Source organism: Silene latifolia, chromosome 2 (genome assembly GCF_048544455.1).
Source record: "Silene latifolia isolate original U9 population chromosome 2, ASM4854445v1, whole genome shotgun sequence".
Lineage (NCBI taxonomy): Eukaryota > Viridiplantae > Streptophyta > Magnoliopsida > Caryophyllales > Caryophyllaceae > Silene > Silene latifolia.
This window is the reverse complement of record NC_133527.1, coordinates 163,419,547-163,433,175: the sequence shown is the minus strand read 5'-3', so window position 1 is coordinate 163,433,175 and position 13,629 is coordinate 163,419,547. Positions and strand designations below refer to the sequence as shown.

Below are 13,629 nucleotides of genomic sequence, written 5' to 3'. Positions count from 1 at the left end.
ATTGTCAATATTAAGGCTATTTTAATAAATTTATTAAAAGTTATTATAAAGTTTAGTAATATTTTTTTTGTGTGGAAACCATAAGATCATGATTTAAATTATAAAAATAAATTAAGAATTTAGTCTCATCATTTAAATCATTCAATTTGTTCATCTAACTCCTCCTTAATCATAAATATAGTAGCTAAAAGGTCTTACATAGTAAATAAAAAATCTAATAATTTGGATTATAAAGCTACTAATATCTACAAATTTATAAATATAATTAAAAGGGAAACCAAAATATCTATCATCATCAATATGTCATATTTTAACTATATAGTTAAAAGGCAACTTAATACATTTTTTTTTTGCCATGTAGGATTATCATAATTAAATTATATTAAATTATATTGTTAATATTAAGGCTGCTTTAATAAATTTATTAAAACTCATTATAAGGTTTAGTAATATTTATTTTTGTGTGGAAACCATAATATCATGATTTATATTATAAAAATAAATTAAGAATTTACTCTCATCATTTAAATCATTCAATTTGTTCATCAAACTCCTTCTTAACCATAAAGATAATAGCTAAAAGGTCTGATATGTAGCAAATAAAAAATCTAATAATTTGGATTATAAAACTACTAATATCTACAAATTTATAAATATAATTAAAAAGAAAACCAAAATATCTATCATCATCAATATGTCATATTTTAATTACATATACAAGATAACTTTTTAAACGACTTTCATGCAAAGTGGAGTTTGTAAGAAAAAAATTAATAATAATAATAACAACAACAACAACGACGACAACAACAACAACAACAACAACAACAACAACAACAACAACAACAACAACAACAACAACAACAACAACAACAACAACAACAACATTTTACATACCACTTCTCATTTTCCATATTTATGTTTATATTAAACTTCATAATAATGAAAAATGGATGCTCAAAAGTCATGAACTTGATCTTTATTTATACCTATATTAAATTTGATAATAATGAAAAAAGAATATTTAATAGCCATAAAACACATCCTCAATTGTTTATATATTTTTTATGGAAGACGAAATTTGTAAGCAAAAAACTTCTTATCTCTATCGTTAGTAGAATGGTATGTGGCACAAATATTTTTAACTAATTTTTTTTATTGGAATTTTCATTGGGTTATGAAGTGTTCATCACATTTTCAATTTCGCGTATGTGTTTGTTTTGTTCTCATTTAGGTGCTATCAAGTGTTAAGCTCTTCCAAGGTAAATATACTTACATCTCTACGATTTGATTATCATTCCCACTTTTTTTCATTACTTAAGGTGAAACTAAGTTAATAACGATAATATAGCATAAAACAATTCCACAATTATCGTGTTACTCTTTTTCAATAGGTATGATTTATTGAAGAAAGAAGATTATAAGGAGAAGTGAAATACTAATATTGCTTAAACAACTATATTTTACATACAAACTAAAGATTGGTGACATCAACGTGGAATCGTGGATGATTAATAATTTTTGAGCATTTATTATATATATTTTGAAATATCACAAAAACTCCGGAGAGACGGTCTCTCAATAGCATTATTGAGAGACCTCTCACATGATGGGGTGAGGGACCCACTGGATTTCTTTTTTCCCTATTATGTCTCCCACTAAATTAGTGGGGGACGGTCTCTTATGAGACCTACTGTTGAAATATATGGCTAAAAGGTGAAAATTTAAGGGGATGATATAGCATTTTTTGTATAATATTGTTTAATAGGTGAAGTATTCGGCAATAATGATCCAATTGTTGTTCAAGTTGTTGCTACTTTAAAATTTTTAGTTCCGCAATTTATTATTGTATTAGCTTCAATTTTATGGGGGTATGAAATGTTAGTTTTGTCATAACATTTCTAATTGTGTGTTTTATGTTATTTTCAGAATTGTTGATGAAATTTCGATATCTAATTTTTGAGAGTGCTCTATCTTTGGGATCTTTGTCTGATAATATAGTTTTTTTTAATTTGATTATATGAATACTTATATTATTAATTCATTTTAGCTTACATTGAGTTACATTAGTTTTGATAGGGGTATCTTAGTATATCTAATGTATGAAATTTTAATTTCTGATAAACTATTGTATAAAAGACTAATTGAATTTATACAACCCTTAAAACATGAAAACCGTAAATTGAATTGATTGTAGTATGTTATTGTATTAAATCACTAAAGTATTACACTAGAAACAGAACAACCCGTGAATTTTACGGGTCACAAAACTAGTTAATAGAGTTAATTTGCTACTTATACAATTTTATTAGGCTTATATATTTAAATAAATATATCAATTTTTTGCATTAAATCTTTTTGTTAGTTAATTTTATCAAATTAAATTTATATTAGTTGATTGTCTAAATTGTATTTTAGTTATATATTTAAATAAATATGAAATATTAGATTAGAATATTTTTTTATTACATCTGTATGTTAAATAATTAACTTTTTTATACATATAAACTATATAGATAATGAATTTTTATAGATTTTATGTAATTATATTAAAGTTCATAAGTTTTCGATTTATATATATAGTACTCCGTATTAGATATACGAACTCATCGATTCTAAATTATTAAAATTCTAAATTGGTAGAAGAATTTTTAGATTATCAACCCTTTATTGAGCCTTGTTCAACGAAGCGAAGGGCATGATAGAATTATGGGTTATGATAAATACAACCCATTGGTTGTATTTAAGCAACTAAAAGAGGGAATAAATAGTTTATACATGCATTAATTGCATTGATTTATATGTAATTTATTCTCTAATTTTTAAATTAATACCAAATTTAGAAGGGTATTAAATATTTAAATATAACCCAGTAAATTGTATTTATCATTTTCCTAGAATTATTAGTATCATACAATATTGAAGTTGTAAAAATTTAATTTGCTTATTTCTTTGTGCAACTTGTTCTTCTTTATATATTGCCAAATCAATGATGAATGATCCTTATCTTGTAATTATAGTTTTAATTTAAATTAAAGAGAGTTGGTCAAGCATGTGATTAAATAGTGTGTTCACATAATGGAAGATTTTAAAACCCAAACTAGAGTTAGTTGGGACATAATGAAGATTAGAGAGCAATTAGTGTGCATGATAAACAAATCAGCATTAGAGTGTGATTATAATTTACAAGTACAAATACAACCCTAGCTTTAATCCAAATGAATAGTCAACATTCTATATTTCAATTTAGAATACAAAGCGTCTTGCTTGTGACGGGCTAATCCTGTCACAAGCTGAAGACTTCTCACAAAAAGGGAGAGGGGACAAGGTGGGGCATCCCCCATGTGCTTCCCCACTTGCCTCTCATGGGTATTTTATGAGAGGAAATGATATCCGTCTTCAGCTTGTGACGAATATCGCCGTCTTCAATGAGATTTTGTGTTTAGAATAACATGTGTGCAAATCCTTAAATATTTAAATTGTCACCAAACTAGCTAAAGAATAGTACAAAGGGGTTCCACAACCAAGACCATCCCAGCAGAAGATCGAGTTTATCAGGTTACCAATATTTTTCCTCTTAATCATACGTTAATTATCTTGACCTATTTTCACCCTCTCAAGCAAAGGTCACGACCTAGGTCACCAACCCAATCATTTTCCACTTTCCAGCCAATGAGAGAGTACCACTACTGAATCACCATACTCAACCAAAGGTCACCCTCCCTTTATTTTGATGGTTGTCTTTTTTTTTTTTTGTTTCCTGAGAGAGTGCCACTTATCGGGTCACCAACAAGGTCACCAATTCAACTGAAGGTCACCAATTGAGCCTGAGTACTTCAAGGTCACCAAAATCACCCCCTTAATCCTAATTTAAGGTGTCATTAAGGTAGCTCAACAAGGTTACGACCCAATCGACGACCTTGCTTGGAGATAGTCTAAGATGCTAAGAGCACGCTATCTTATCAAAGTCGTTGAGCAATTTAGCGTCTACAGTAAATTTCTATTTAATCTTTTTATTCCTGTTGTTTGAATAAATTATAAATTAGTACACAATCAATTAGAACATCAACATTTTCTAAAACATAGAAAACAAATTATGACCTTTTCGACGAACTAAAAGACATGGTGTGATTAAATAAATTTTATCATTCGTCAATTGGACTAACAAATCCAATATATATCTTGCTAAATTAGGAGCTTAACTTAGAATTAACAAATACGACCCCTTATTATCCAATTGTATAAGCTCCATCCTATTTAATTACTTGGAAATAACATGTGTTTTTCTCAATTTGTAATATATTTATATTATCATGAACAAAGTAGAGAATATTAGAGAGGGGGTTCTATACTTGTAGACTTGTATTTATAGTCACCTAGTTGTAAAGTGTGACAGGACCAAACTGCAGTAGCCGATCAAACAAAAACAGTTAGAAATAACACCAGAGTTTCCCAGGAAAAATAAAAAGTCAGAAAGTCAAATCTGACAGCCTCTCCTCTTCAAACACAAAACACTCCAAATCCATCCACTGTTCATTAATTAAGAATTTGATTGAATTGATCAAACCTCCGATCTCCTGCCACCACATTGAGCGGCAGGAGTTTGTTTATCGATAGGGATACTCCTGATCAACAACGTCCAAATAAAAACAACATACAAAATGTGTGGGATATTTGCATACTTGAATTTCAATGTTAATAGAGAAAGGCGTTATATTTTGGAGGTTCTCTTTAATGGGTTACGCCGTCTTGAGTATCGTGGTTATGATTCCTCTGGTATCTCCATTGATTCTTCTCCTTCTTCGTGTTCCGATAATCATGACAATCTTCATTCAAATGGGAATGGAAGCATTATCATTAACGACAGCAACAACACTTATATGTCCCCTCAATTCCTTGTTTTTCGTAAAGAGGGTAACATTGAATCCCTTGTCAACCATGTTTATCAAGGTTTGTACTTTTCTTTCTTTCTTTCGGTATTTGGGTTTTTTATAGTCTGGGAATTTTTTATTTCGCTATTGAATTTAGTAGATTTGATTGCATGCAGTGGCGGAGTCAGGATTTGTAGTTAGGAGTGCGAAATTTTTGGGTTAATTAGTAATGTAATAAGGTAAACTAGAAAAAGAAATCGAATTCTTTTGAAATTTCTAAATTTTATAGATCAAGGGGAGACCACTCTGCTAGCCTTCTTAGTTACGCCATTGAATGCATGCATTCATCAATATGCTTCTTGGGTTTTTCGAATTTTGGGTGGTGGTTGTCAGGATTTACTGGAATTGTGAGTTATTTCTGCAGTGGGGTCACTGAAATGGACTGAAAGAATACTTCTTTAACTGTTTATGGATTTATTGAATTACACTTAGGATCATGTGAAATGAGTACCAATTCAATGATGGTTGAGTACCAATTTCAATGGGTTTTATAGAATTGCACTACTTGTTGAAATTTCGCAGGAAATTGAAGTTTTGGGTGTCGTAATTGTGTTTGGTTAGTCACACTTTAATTCCTGCACTTCATACAGATCATAGAGCTGATTATCAGTTTAAATTTCGATTGAATGCAGCTAATAGTCTGATACGAGTACTAGAGAAATGGATTTGTTCGTTTTTTTTTTTTTTTTTTTTTTTTTACTTCTACTATGATTCTAAATTGTGTTTCTATCAGCATTTGGTTCATTGTTTTTCATTGCTTATACAGTTGTATGATTGTGTGTAGCTAGATTGTTATTAAAACATTTTGGTAGGAATGTAATGTTATGGACCACATTTCAGCTTCAAGCTGCTAATTAGGAGAACAAGAATGATCTACAAGTTCCAAATGTGCATACAAAGATCTTTTACGATGATCTTTACAGTTTCTTAGCTTTCTTGAAGTCTAAGATGGAATCTGAGACGCAAACTATGTTTTCATTAGAGTAAATAAACTATTAGTTACAAATGCTGAATTTGGTTGCAGAAGCTGCAGCAACTGAACTGGACTTGGAAAAGTCATTTTCTGTTCATGCTGGAATAGCTCATACTCGATGGGCAACTCATGGCGAGCCTGCACCAAGAAATAGTCACCCACAGACCTCTGATCCTGAAAATGAGTTTCTTGTTGTCCATAACGGGGTTATTACCAATTATGAGGTACTTGTCTTGTGTTAAGAACATCTTTCTACACGAATTTTTCTTAACATGATAGATTGTATGAGATAGAGTCATACCTCGTTACTAGAGATTAATGCGATAAAGAAATATTCTTGCTTTGTAACTAGCGATGTATCTTTGTTCTGATATACTTTCCCTGATGTGGGCTTGAATTTCGTCGTTCAGACATCGACACATTGTGTCAAAATATGCGTTGCGATTAAGCTTATGTTTCTGTAAAATTTTGCAGCTTGGTTATGCTTCTTAGTTATTTTGCATGTCTTATTGTGCCTTTAGGTTTTGAAAGAAACGCTAGTTCGGCATGGGTTTACATTTGAATCTGATACTGATACTGAAGTGATTCCTAAGCTTGCCAAATATGTCTTTGATGAAGCAAATGAAGGAGGAGGTATTTCTTCTGTCTGTCGACTTCAGCATTGTAATGACATTCAATGCAACTGTTCTTTATTTAATGTCTTTTCTGGAAAATAATGGCTCTGATGCTGTTAACTACAGCCAGATATTTACTTATCTTTGTGTGGTTAACTACAGTCTAGTAGAGCTGTTCATAATATCACATTTTTGTACTTTTCAGGAGATGTTACTGTTTCTTTCAGTGATGTTGTCCTTGAGGTTATGAGGCATCTTGACGGAGCATATGCTCTTATTTTCAAAAGCCGGCATTATCCAAACGAGTTGATTGCTTGCAAACATGGCGGTCCATTGCTTCTTGGTGTCAAAGTAAGACTGTTTTTATAATCCTAATTCCTGTAGACCTGTACATCAATCTGTCCTATTGTTTATTTCTTCTATTCTACTTATTGAGCAAACTATTATTTCTCCTTCATCTTTCACGTTCCGTCGTTCCCATTCCCCATATAAAAGTAGACATTGTTTGAAACTTCATTAGCAAAATTTTAGGGGAATTGAGATGCTTTTGATAAAATAATACGCTCTATGTAAGTTCAGTCTGGTAAGACTTTTTACGTACGATGTGGTTTTTCTTTGATAATTTCTCTGATATTATCAATAAATGATTCAGGAACTTAACGAGGATGTAGGTGCCGGAGGCTCTTTTACAGACTTTAAAATTTTGAAGAATGGGCAGCCTAAAGAACTATTTATCTCCAGTGATCCCAATGCTCTTGTTGAGCACACAAAAAAGGTTTTGGTGATAGAGGATAGTGAAGTTGTTCACATTAAGGTACTTATCTTTTGCTGTTATGCTTAAGGTCTCGCTTGGGATGGGAGTAACTATTACCGGAGTAATGGAACTTTAAACAGGAAGATATAGGAGATTGATGGTTGTAGTGAAGGGTGGAGAGACTGAGAGAGGAGGTAGTGGGGGGACCTATTACCCCCATATGGAACTATGGAAGTAATGCATTACCTTAGGGAGGAGGGTGCGTAACAATCCCCTCTCTTTATGGGTAACTATTACCCTCTTTTCCACATGTCCACCTTCCACCACAACCAGTTACATCCATTTTCTTGTTCTTTTGAGCTCTGTTACCCTAGTAACAAACTATCCCATGCCAAGCGAGCCCTATGAGTTATGGAGTATATGTTTTGCCGAAGACAACTATCCCATGACAAGGGGGAGAGAATGAAGTAAAGTTTTGCCCCCAAATCTTTTTTTTTGGTGGAGAGATTCTAATTTGTCGTAGAGGAGGGAAAAATATGAATCCCTGCATTTTCCGGGGAGGTGGAATGGAGTAAGAGGGTTTTGCCATCACAGGTCACAAAAAGGGGTTGGGGGTTGGGGGTACCATTTGAAAGTTTGATTTTCATTCCACCATTCTGCAACGTTTATTAGTTACAAATGAGATGTATGTTCTTATTATGTCTTTTTTTTATCATTTGTCAGGACGGAGGGGTGACAATTCTCAAATTCGACAATGATAAAGGGAAAACTAAAGGTGGTCTTTGCCGACCTGCTTCTGTGCAAAGAGCGTTATCCACTCTCGATATGGAGGTTGAACAGATAACCAAGGGAAAATACGAGCATTACATGCAGAAAGAAATTCATGAACAGCCTGAGTCATTGATAACAACTATGAGGGGAAGGCTTATTCGTGGAGGCTTTTCCAAAGCCAAGTCTGTCCTGTTAGGTGGACTTAATGATCATCTGAAGACTATTAGGCGGAGCCGTCGCATTGTGTTTATTGGCTGTGGTACAAGCTACAATGCAGCTTTAGCCACTAGACCCATTTTGGAAGAACTTTCTGGTTAGCCTATATTTCTTTCATTTTATTATGTGAAAGCGGTTGGTCTTCAGTGCCTCATTCTCGTTCTTTTCTGTCAGACATTCCTGTTACGATGGAAATCGCTAGTGATCTAGTTGATAGGCAGGGACCGATATACAGGGAAGATACAGCTGTTTTTGTTAGTCAATCTGGTGAAACTGCGGACACATTGCAAGCATTAGAATATGCTCTCGAAAATGGAGCTTTATGCGTTGGTATAACAAACACTGTCGGAAGTGCAATTGCCAGGAATACACATTGTGGTGTGCATATAAATGCTGGTGCTGAAATAGGTGTTGCAAGTACCAAGGTACAATTCATCTTACTAAAGTGCAGTTTTTAGTTGTTCATCACTTCATTGTTCTTCTGGAAAATAACGCCTACCAACCATGATAATTAGGCATACACGAGTCAAATAGCTGTAATGGCAATGCTAGCTCTAGCCATTGGCGAGGACACCATCTCAAACCAAGCCAAAAGAGAAGCCATAATTGATGGTCTATTCGAATTGCCAAGTAAGTACTTCAGCTTTTGTTAACAAACTGTTACCACATCACCGCATAGTAATGATTCTAGCATAACATCGAACTGCAGATCGAGTTAGAGAGGTACTCCAACTAGACGAAGAGATGAAAGACCTTGCTAGAGAGTTGATTAATGAGCAATCACTTCTTGTTTTTGGGAGAGGATATAATTATGCAACAGCTCTAGAAGGTGCACTGAAAGTGAAAGAGGTATCTCTGATGCACAGTGAAGGAATACTTGCCGGTGAAATGAAACATGGCCCACTGGCTCTTGTTGACGAAAATCTTCCTATTGTTGTAATTGCTACTCGAGATTCTTGTTTCAGGTCAGTCCCTTGTCTGAGGTTGATCATTAGCTGAATTTCTCTCTGGATATTTTGGGTCTAACTAGCATCTTTCCGCAGCAAGCAACAATCAGTAATTCAGCAACTTCGTGCTCGTAAAGGCCGTTTGATTGTGATGTGTTCAAAGGGTGACGTAGCTTTAGTCTGCCCTAATGGATCCTGTCGTGTCATTGAAGTTCCTCTGGTTGAGGACTGCCTTCAGCCTGTGATTAATGTAATTCCATTGCAGGTAATTACTTCTCTATTTGATGTGAAGAGTTTTGTGTTTTTGTCCCTCTTCTTACACCATGTGATTCGCTCCGGCTGATATACTTTGTTGGGATAGAGGAATTTTGGCCAATAAGTTGGAGGGATCCATTTTCCCTCTACAATTTTAACTAAACTCATTCAACAATTAAGAAAGATTTGGAAGGAAAACACGATTGCCCCATTTCTCTTCCCTTCCCCCGTACAATTGTACCCAACCAAACTCTATAATCTATATCACTGTTTCATTTGTAAAAAAAAAAAAATACATGGAATGCATCTACCAGGACCTACCCTTTCTGGCATACAGCTCTAAGATTTGGCGTAGTTGACAACATGTCATGGCAGATTTTAAGAGTGAAAACTCAACGACCATTTATATTCCCTTCGTGTTCTGACAAATTACTTAATTCCTGCAGTTGTTAGCTTATCACTTAACGGTATTGCGAGGCTTCAATGTTGATCAGCCACGGAATTTGGCAAAGAGTGTGACAACACAGTAATTAAGGTGCAAAGGGCTTGAAAATACTGACAGAAGAAGGGGAGTTTAGTTTCATTGTGCGATAAAGGCTTTGTAGTAGTTGTCTGTTGTAGAAGAGGATTTGGTTCCTTTTCGGAATCACTTACCATGTAACCCATATTTATTGAATTTCCATTAATTTCAAATTTCAGAATGTTCCAAGTCAATACTGACTGTCTGTCGTAAATCGAGCTACTCAGGTGTCTCTGCATATCATCTGATTTGGCGCTCTTATGAGCTAGTATTGCATTAAACTCTAGTAAATCCATGTATTAGCATTCGAAATCAAGTAAGGAATGAAAAATCAGGAACCTTAGCTTCCTCAAAAAGTAATTGTATTGTGACGAGAAGTGTCCGTCTTCAATGAGAATTGGTATAGTTTCAGGGTGTGGGCCTTTAGGAAGTGCCCTACTGGTCTTATGCTGTGGCCTGTGGGTGACAATAACTCAACTGCATGTACAAGTTTGATTAGATTTTGATTGCATTCTTTCAATGTTGTACGTCACAAATATGCAACTTTGGTCGGTCATACCTTGTAATCCCATACGTCATCCTAGGTCCAACTAGAAATTTAGTTGCCTACTCGAATAAGTTCTCAGAACTTTGTATAATTGCACATTTGTACTAATGAATAGCGACTATTAAACGTATTGTGCTCCAAGCTAATTCCAGTATAAGTCGCGTCTCCACTCTTCTAGACCCAAATTTACACTCATGCTGCTTTTGTCAAATCACAATTTCTCATTTTGCTTTTGTCAAATCACAAATTTTCATTTGCGATGATTCCTACCCGTCACAAGCTTATGACGAGTCAAATAAAACCGCATTTGAGTAAATAAGACAAATCATTTGTGACTTCCTAGGCACTTTAATATTTGTCTTATCTACCCATGTGGGTGATACTTGACCAGTTACAAGTCACAAGAGAGACTTATTGCAAATTACAAATTCCCGTCACAATAGAGACTTATTCCAAATCACAAATTCTATCCACTCTTTTAACCCAAATTTAAACTTCATGCTGCTTTTCTCAAATTCTCATTTATGACGTGTCACAAGCTTGTAACGGAAAAATGTGATCATAAACTATACTATCTTCATCCCGGTTATTTATTTACCTTTAGTTTTGGTAAAAAAAAAAATTAAGAAAAAGAGAGGACTGTTTTGTGGTGGTTGCTAGTAGATGAAGTGGACGTGTCCATTTTCTCTCCATTTCCTAAAAAGAAATGGAGAGGCAAGTTCTTATAAATGGTTCGAATTGTATTTTGACAACATCTAACGATTCTAAATTTACGCATAAAAATAAAGGAAAAATAGGAGTGAAAGGTGAAATTATTATTTAAAGAGATTGTGAGAGGAAATAGAGAGAAAGAAAATGGAGAGAATCCATTTCCAAAGTGGACTATAAGGAGCCCAATTTATCTCCATTTCCTAAAAAGAAATGGGGAGACAAGTTCTTATTAATGGCCTGGATCGCATTTTAACAATATCTAACGGTTTTAAATTTACGTATAAAAATAAAGGAAAATGAGAATAAAAGGAGAAATTATTATTTAAAGAGATTGTGAGAGGAAATGGAAAGAAATGAAATGGAGAGGATCCATTTCCGACTATAAGGGATGTGCAATTGTGCATCATCAAATCACATACAAAATCTTCTTAATATAGAAAGGTAAACAAATGAATGAAATACTATAAAATGTAGTAATAAGTAAACAAATGATCGGACAGAGAGAGTAACTATTAACGGATAAACAAGAATTTGATTACTTTTTATTAAAAGAAAACTAGGTAGTATCCCGCGCTTCGCGCGGACTGTTTTAAAATTTTATTATTATAATTGAAGATAAATAACATAATTTATATATGACCTTTAATATTTTTACTTATAATTAAAAATAAATTAATTTTTCTCAAATTTAATTTTTTTAGGTTTAACTTCAATGTTTTAAAATAAAATACATACAATTTTAATTAAAACTAATAAGCGATAATTAATTATGCATGATCAACGTTTTATAAATTATTTTGTGACTGAGCAAATATCATATTAATTAAAATAAAATTTATTCAAATAATGCAACAATCTACATTAAGTTCTCAACTTATATCATTTCACGATTCCTTATGTTCCAAATCAATTAATATTTGTTCAAAATGATGTGAATATAAGTTTATGTAATTTTTAATATTTTATGTATAACGTGTGATATTTATCTATCAAACATATAGATTTCAAACTGAACTTATTCAAATGTTTTGAGCGTGTCTTGCATGTATTAATGTATTATATGTCAAACATATCTATTCTATAAGAATTGCATCTTTTGTATTTTAAAACAACTATATATATATAAATGATGTTTTAGAGTTTACATGTAAATAAAATAGGTTAAACTTTCTCAAATAATATTTTTTGAGGTTTGTCTTCAAATTATTTAAAAGATAACATATAAAATATTTACCTAATAGTAATATTTACCTAGTCAGAATCAATATTTATACTTGACGTATATATTTTAATTGAAGATATTAAAGTAAAATATAACGTTTTTTCTATTTTTTTCATGTCGTTTATAGTACAGTATATATTATTTAATAATTATTACTTTTGTTTTGATTATTCAAATGCACTCGCGATCATTGTGTACATACGTACTCGTACACATACTCGTTATCACACTATTTAAACCTATCAAAATCCCATATGTATTCAATTTTTCGCAATATATTTTTTTCATTCTCATATAAAATCTTATCTCTTAGTCGTTTTCTTTAAGTTATATTTTTAAGAAATACAACGACTCTTCCATATATAATTTTTTTAATATTTAATGGTCTAAGTTTTATAATTTTTTCAAAATATCTTTGTACGTAAACATAAAACATTATGAAACACTCACTTTAATCATCTCTACAAATAAAAAATATTTTAATAAATACAATGAAAATTATACTCTATTTGAAGCATTTTTCGTAATGAACGTAATTATTTACATTATAGAATTTTTATCAAAATATAAATAAATTTAGAATCAAATCACCGTAATTATTTAATGTAATTTTATACTAAAATTTATTAAGCTATAATTAATATTTTGTTGAGATTTATACAGCATTTATTATGTTTATATTTAATATTCTGTTGTAATTAATACTTGTATTTATGGCTGGGTTGACAAGTGGCGCATCCACAACGCTTCAACCCAGTTTTATATATATACTAGGTAGTATCCCGCGCTCCGCGCGTCCTGTTTTACAATTTTATTATTATAATTGAAGAAAAATAACATAATTTATATATGACCTTTAATATTTTTACTTATAAATAATAATAAATTATTTTTTCTCAAATTTATTTTTTTAAGGTTTAACTTCAATGTTTTAAAATAAAAAACATACAATTTTAATTAAAACTAATAAGTGATAATTAACTATGCATGATCAACGTTTTATAAATTATTTGATGACTGAGCAAATATCATATTAATTAAAATAACATTTATTCAAATAATGCAACAATCAACATTAAGTTCTCAAATTATGTCATTTCATGATTCGTTATGTTCCAAATTAGTTAATATTTGTTTAAAATGATGTGAATATAATTTTATGTAATTT

At 31.9% G+C, this 13,629-nt stretch overlaps 1 protein-coding gene across 1 annotated transcript; it reads left to right on the top strand.

Moving 5' to 3' along the window:
* The first annotated feature begins 4,354 nt into the window (after window positions 1-4,354).
* Window positions 4,355-10,175, top strand: LOC141643237 (glutamine--fructose-6-phosphate aminotransferase [isomerizing] 1). The gene is made up of 11 exons (XM_074452301.1): window positions 4,355-4,950; window positions 5,956-6,128; window positions 6,426-6,537; window positions 6,724-6,869; window positions 7,171-7,332; window positions 7,996-8,356; window positions 8,434-8,684; window positions 8,775-8,889; window positions 8,969-9,224; window positions 9,303-9,471; window positions 9,908-10,175. Exons 1-11 carry the CDS (start codon window positions 4,662-4,664, stop codon window positions 9,989-9,991), a joined length of 2,118 nt encoding a protein of 705 aa, XP_074308402.1. The 5' UTR covers window positions 4,355-4,661; the 3' UTR covers window positions 9,992-10,175.
* Window positions 10,176-13,629: the final 3,454 nt, after the last annotated feature.